Source organism: Gymnogyps californianus, chromosome 2, assembly GCF_018139145.2.
Source record: "Gymnogyps californianus isolate 813 chromosome 2, ASM1813914v2, whole genome shotgun sequence".
In the NCBI taxonomy this organism is placed as follows: domain Eukaryota; kingdom Metazoa; phylum Chordata; class Aves; order Accipitriformes; family Cathartidae; genus Gymnogyps; species Gymnogyps californianus.
Genome location: NC_059472.1, coordinates 24122406 through 24129113, shown reverse-complemented (window position 1 = coordinate 24129113; position 6708 = coordinate 24122406). Strand labels below are relative to the sequence as shown.

General features: G+C 64.2%; 1 protein-coding gene across 3 annotated transcripts; it reads left to right on the top strand.

Annotated features, from left to right (window-relative positions):
• Positions 1–347: 347 nt before the first annotated feature.
• On the top strand, positions 348–6450 carry OSR2 (odd-skipped related transciption factor 2). Of its 3 annotated transcripts, none has more exons than XM_050891737.1 (4): positions 348–485; positions 3455–4181; positions 4851–4950; positions 5687–6450. In XM_050891737.1, exons 2-4 carry the CDS (start codon positions 3526–3528, stop codon positions 5867–5869), a joined length of 939 nt encoding a protein of 312 aa, XP_050747694.1. In that variant the 5' UTR covers positions 348–485; positions 3455–3525; the 3' UTR covers positions 5870–6450. The 3 variants fall into 3 exon arrangements, with proteins under 3 accessions (XP_050747694.1, XP_050747695.1, XP_050747693.1); XM_050891738.1 differs by having other exon boundaries at positions 348–489; positions 5769–6450; XM_050891736.1 differs by having other exon boundaries at positions 348–489.
• The last annotated feature ends 258 nt before the right edge of the window (positions 6451–6708 follow it).

Below are 6708 nucleotides of genomic sequence, written 5' to 3'. Positions count from 1 at the left end.
TTAAAACCCAGTTGCTACCCAAACACAAGTAAACACTGGGGCCGGCGCGGCGGGGCGGGCCGGGGCCGGGGCCGGGGCCGGGCCGGGGCCGGGGGCGGTCCCGTCCCGTCGGGGCGGAGCGGTGCGGCCCCGAGCGCGGGGCTGTGCGCGCCGCGGGGTGGGCCGGCGGCGGCGGGCGGGCGGGCGGGGACAGCGCTCCACGCCACTCACCGCTGAAATGTGATGGACCGGGCAGGGGGCGGCTCAGACTCGCGCCGAGCCTCGCCGGGGTCGAAGGCGGGAGGCTGCGGGCGGGTGGCGGCGGTCTATGCCGGGCCCCCGGGACCGCCGCAGCCAGAGCTCCCAGCCGCCGCCCAGCCCTTCGCAACATGCCGGCCGCTGCCGGGCCCCGGCCCCGCTGAGCGCCCCCGCTGTGGATCTAATGTCTCCGTGAAGGTGCCGCGGCCGCCGCCTCGGCTTTGCCCCGGGAGGAGCAGCCGGCTGCGGTAGGTAAGTGGCTCCCCCGGCCCGCCCTGCCCGCTGCCGTCGGCGGGAGCGGGGCGGCGGGGCCGCGGCCGGGCCCCGGGAGGGGAGAGTCCCCCTCGGCGGGGAGCGCGGGGCCGCCGGGTTTACTTTCGGTTTGCGGCTCCGCGGCGGCTGGGGTGCGGGTCTCCCCCCGCACGCCGCGGGCGCGTTGTTGCGGGGCCAGGCGGCGGGCGGCTCCCGGAGTGCGCGGTCGACGTCCTTCGTGCGAAACTCCTCGCGGGGAGGAGCCGGTCCCTGCGTGGACTACGGGGCTGACCCGCGGGTCGCGCTGGAGAAGTCCTCGGCCCGTGGAAATACCTGGCTGCGCGGGCAGCAGCGGCCGCGGCTGCGGATGAGGCTGGCGGGGAGCGGAGGCGCCCCGGGGCCCGCCCGCTCCCCGGGAGCGACAGCAGCGCCCTCGGGGCACGGCCCCGGCCCCGGCCCCGGCCCCGCCGCGGGAGGAAGGGGAGCGCCGGCCGGGCCAGCAGGTCGGCAGCAGGCAGGTAGAGAGGGGCGTGCTGCCGAGGTACCGGGCTTAATTTAATTAAGCGCTCTGAATGGAAAGGGAAAAGGAAATGCCACGGTTTAAGTAACATCCGTTTTTGGTTGACTTTCCCCCCGCACCTTGCTATAAGTAGCCTTAAAATCACGCACGAAGGCACTTTCTGGCCTTTTTTGATAGGTTTTAATAAAGTTACCTCCGAGTACAAATAGTTATAGATGTGCCGTGGTTCAGGCAACGGTGTAGTTTTAAAAGTTTCTGCGTTGAAGTACGGATTTCGTGTTCGGAATAGTTTTTCGGACTTGGTTCTTTGACACGAAAACGAGCGCCGTGCAATGACATCCCCACACATAGCCGCCAAACGCGCCTGTAAAAGACGAAACTCTGCCCTGCAGAAATACTGTGCCTACCTCGGTCATAGCTCATAGCCGGTGGCTCCGAAACCCAGCCGCAGCCAGCCGGGATGGAGGCAGAGCCGCGGCAGCAGCCAGCGAAAAGCGATTTTATTGCCTCTGTGTCGGTTCCTGGCGGAAAGCGAATAGGAACTCACACTACGACATCTTTAAAAATAAGTCTCTATATATAACCACCCCCCCTCCAAAAAAACCGAAAAGGTCGCCATATGTAATAGGTCCTATCGATAATACTGTCCCCGGTCTCGATACAATCACAAACGAGAAAAACTGGGCAGCAGCGGAGGAAATCCGGGAGAGCCACGATTCAAGGAAAACGAAAACAGGGGTGGGTAGCGCTGCAATTCACACCCAACCTCGTTGCCGCATTTTTTCCCGGAGGGCCAATTCCGTACGGTGCCACAAACGGGGAGGAGAGGTATTTTAGGAAAAATATCGAAAAGTCGCTTTCCACCCGGAGGCTCCACGGTGCCAGCGGAGCGGCCCGAACCGTGTGTGGCAGCGGTGAGGGCTGCGGGGCGGCGGCGGCCCGGAGGGGCAGGGACGCCGCTCCCGGGGCGCGGGCTCTGCGCTCGGAGAGTTTCCTTTATTTTTGTTGTTGTTTTGGGGGTTTTGGTTTAGGATTTTTTTGGGGGGAGGGTGTCTTGTTTATTTTGGAAAGTACGCGTTACCAGTCCCTCCGCCCAAATCCCAGGAGGTGCTGGGGCACCCTCGGCCCCACCTCTTGTTTACAGGCCCGGAGAGACCCCGGCGCTTGCTTTCGCCGCTTTTCTGGGTCGTGGCAGCCGCCTGGCTGCTGGAAGTGAACCCTCACCGAAAACAAAAAAAAGGAGAGGGCAGGGGCTTGCCCCCCACGCCGATGCCCCCCTGCCCCGCGGGAGGGGAGCGTCTCCCCGGGGGCGCCGAGGGGTCCCCCCCGGGCGGTGGGAGAAGCGGGCCCGGCGGTTTCGGTTGAATGGGCTGAGTGGAACCCTCTGACAGTCACACACCGCTCATTAGCTCACGGCCCCGCCGCTCCAGCGGAGCTCCCGGCCCGGGGGACGGCGGAGGGGGTGCGGGGGGCTCGGCCGGACGGCTCCGTCCCGCCGGGGCTGCGCTCACCCTTCCCGGCCCTGCGGGATGGAGGGAGCCGGCTGCGGGGCAGCGCCGTGCCGGGCTGCCGGGCAGCCCTCGGCGGGCCGGGGAGGCCTCCGGGCCGGCCGCTTTCCTCGCCGCCGATGGGATCGCTGCGGCGCGGGGGGCTGGGTAGGAGGTGTGCGTGCGGGGCAGGAGCTCCTTTTCTCTCCCCCGGTTATCTTGATAAATGACTTGTTGTTGAAGGAAGAAAAATAAGCACCCGAGCTGGGATAAACGCGGGGTTTATCCGCATCCCCCCCCCCCCCCCCCGCGCCGCCCCCCGGGCCTGCCTCGGCTCTCCGTGAGCACCCTGCTCCTTGCCGGGGAGGCCTCAGCCAGGAGGGGTCGGGGTCGGGGCCTTCGCGCCCGCGGGAGGCCGGGCGGAGGGTGGGAGCGACGCCGGGGGCCAGGTCGGCGCGGAGGGCAGGAGGGAGGCGGCCCCGGGGGTCCCCGCGGTGGCCACGGCCCGGGCTGGGCGCTGCGGGGGACCGTGGCGGGGCGGCGGGGAGCGGAGCGGCCCCGGCCCCGGCCCCGGCCCCGGCCCCGGCTCCGTTCAGGGTATATCTTTCCACGATTCGTTTAATTTGAATCTGTGGCGCCTTCGGTTGGCTCGGCGCTGGGTTTTCTCCTTTTTATTTTAATTTGGGGTGAGTGTTTCTGGGAGTGATATTTTTAAAATTTTTTTACGCTTTAGCTTCTCCGGTCGAAGCGATCGCGCCGGTGGGTCGGTGGCGGCTGCCGGCCCCGGCCGAGAACGGGAGCCGGGGCTGCGGCAGGGCGCTGGGGCCGCAACAAGGCAGCGCACCGGAGCCGTGCCTGGCCCTCCCTGGCTCCGCCGCTGCGCTCGCCTCGGCTAAGGGGAACCACGCTGCTCCCAGTAAAAGTCTCTTTCCCCTCCTTTCTCCCTCTTTCTTCCTAGGATTTTTTCCCCGTCTCGAAAGCCCAGCAGAGGCACCAGCTGCACCGCCGGCCTGCGCCCGCCCCGGGAAGATGGGAAGCAAGGCTCTGCCAGCCCCCATCCCGCTGCACCCGTCCCTGCAACTCACCAACTACTCCTTCCTCCAGGCTGTGAACACCTTCCCCGCAGCAGTGGACCAGTTGCAAGGTCTGTATGGACTCAGCGCCGTGCAAACCATGCACATGAACCACTGGACATTGGGCTACCCCAATGTGCATGAAATCACCCGCTCCACCATCACGGAGATGGCGGCCGCCCAGGGCTTGGTGGACTCCCGCTTCCCTTTTCCCGCGCTCCCCTTCGCCACGCACCTCTTCCACCCCAAGCAAGGGGCCATCGCCCACGTCCTCCCAGCCTTGCACAAGGACAGGCCCCGCTTTGACTTTGCCAACCTGGCCGTGGCCGCCACGCAGGAGGACCCCCCCAAGGTGGGCGAGCTCGCCAAGCTGAGCCCCGGACTGGCCTCGCCCCTGTCGGGCATCAGCAAGCTGTCCCCGGACAGGAAGCCCTCCCGCGGCCGCCTGCCCTCCAAGACGAAAAAGGAGTTCATCTGCAAGTTCTGCGGCAGGCACTTCACCAAGTCCTACAACCTCCTCATCCACGAGCGGACCCACACGGACGAGCGGCCCTACACCTGCGATATCTGCCACAAGGCTTTCCGGAGGCAGGACCACCTGCGGGACCACCGGTGAGGGACCACCGCGACCGGGGGCCGGGCCGTGGGGAGCCGAGGTGGGGGGAGCCGCTCGGGGGGGGGGGGGTGGAGTGGTGAGGCTGAGCCGCTCCGGGAGCTCTGGGCTGAGCCGGGAAGGCAGCAAGGGGAAACCCCCGCTCCGACTCCGCGGCCTCGGAGCGGAGCGGGGCAGCCAAAATCTGCGCTCTGCGTGGGACGTGCGCCCGCGTTGCGGGGGCAGGGGTGAAGCCCCCGGGGCTATTGTGCTTCTGAAGCGCGGCCCTGGGGGGTGCGGGGAGGCGGACGGGGCGCAGGTGGGAGCTCCCCGGATCGCACCCCTCCACCTCCGCACCCCGCGGCCGGTGCCGAGCGGCGCCCGCGGCCGCCGGGTGGAGGATCCGCGCTGCTTTCGGGGGAGAGCGGGCTCGGGTTCGGCCGGAGGAGCAGATGCTGTCCCGATCTGTCACCAGAGAGGGCAATCACGCCTCGATACGAATTATTGCAAATGTTTTGAACCGATAGAGGAGTTTAACCGTAAACAGAATTACACGGGGCGGGGGGTAGGGGGTTGGGGGCGGGGGGGGTGACACGTTTGGGGGGAGCCGGGTTTGGGGGAGCGGGTCCCGGGGACGGGTGGGCCCCGCGCTCCCGGCAGCGCCGCTCACCCCTCGGGTTGCCTTCCAGGTACATCCATTCCAAAGAGAAACCCTTCAAGTGCCAGGAGTGCGGGAAGGGCTTCTGCCAGTCCAGGACCCTGGCGGTCCACAAAACCCTACACATGCAGGTGAGCCCGGCGCTCCCCGGCCTCCTCCGCGCGTGTGCCGCCGGCGCGGCCCGGCGCGGCCCGGCGCGGGGCAGGGGCGGCGGCTGCCGGGGGGACGGGGCTCCGGTGCGGAGGGGAGCGAGGGGGCTCCGGCACTTGACGGCTCCGTGCTTCCCCGGGGGAGGGAAGCGGCCGGCGATTACCTCCGCGGCCGCGGGAGAGCCGCGCAAAAACGGCGGCCGCGGGGAGACGGGCTTAAAGCCGGCGGGGACGCGGTTGGCGGCGGGGAGCGAGCCCCGGGTTTGGTTTTGTCCACGCCGCTGCTTCGAGGCGTTTTTCGTTGAGGGCTCCAGCCCTGCCTCGGCGGCGGCAGGCGCGGGGCGGCGGGGGAGCCCGGCGGCGCGGAGCGGTGCGGAGCGGGGCAGCGCGGAGCGGAGCGGAGCGGAGCGCCCTGCCCGCCCGCCGGGACCGCCGCGGCCGCCGGCCGGGCAGCGGGAGCCCCGGAGCGGAGGGACGGCGCGGCGGCCGCTTTCCGTGCGCCCCAGGAGCGCGAAAGGCCACGAATCGAGAACTATAACATAACCCTTTCGGGGCAGGACAGGGCGAGTAGGCGGTCTCCCGTCCGCCCGGGGCTGCTCTCGTTCGTGTCCAACCCCGATATTTCAAGTTGTGCGTTGTGATAAGAAAAAGTGCAGTAATACGTTAAACCAGGTAGTTTGTGAAGGATTAATCCTTTGCTTGCTTCAAATCTGAACAGGAATCTCCACACAAATGCCCCACATGTGGAAGAACCTTTAATCAAAGAAGTAATCTGAAAACTCACCTTCTTACCCATACAGACATCAAGCCCTACAACTGTGAGCAGTGCGGCAAAGTGTTCAGGCGAAACTGTGATCTACGGCGGCACAGTCTAACTCACACCCCGCGGCAGGACTTCTAGAGCAGCCAGGGACCCGCGCCTGCTCCGGCAGCTCCAACTTGCCCATTTTACTCAAGGACTGTGTTGTAGGAACTCACAGACGCGCACACACACACACACACACACGGAGACACGCAGACTCGGGGCCAAGCTTTTCTACCACACGTCTGCGAAACTCGTTTAGAGAGTGCGGACTGCAGGATCGGGCCCCTCTCCAACCCACACCCAGGCGTAAAGCTCATCTTGTAGATACTCGCGGCTCATTTTAGAGCTCTGTACAGAATGTGGTTTTCTTCGTTTGTTTGTTTTGTATCGTCGTGTCAGATGCACATCGATAACAAATCGGGGAGGCAAAGTATCTCTTAAAAGTGTATTTCAAAATAAATCCTTTTTTTTTTCCAAATACCGCCTGCCTTGTTGTATTATTCTCTGAACATTTGGGCTTTTTTTTCCTGCTGTGTCAATGCAATGGTAAAGCATATTGAATAAATTTCCTAGCCGGGTAATTGTACTGTCACAACAATTTTGGTGATCGCTTTTGTTTGGCCTGTTTCACTGTCGCTGTTGTGTTATCTATTGTTAAGTAAAATGAAAGTGCCGTATTTGAGAGTTTACAGCTCTATTACTTAATAGTATGAATGTCTAAATATTAACTTCTGTACTTTTTTTTATTTTCCCGAACGAATTTTTTTTTTTTAAAGAAGAGAAAGAAAGAAATACTTGCAAATAAACAGATCTTAGGAAATAATGCATAGAGCCGTTCTTACGCCAAAGCGGCTTATTAGTAACTTATTTGCAATCAGCCCATATATTGTAAAAGTCATCCCTCTCGCGGAGATTGCAGTAGACAGCCTCCTGCC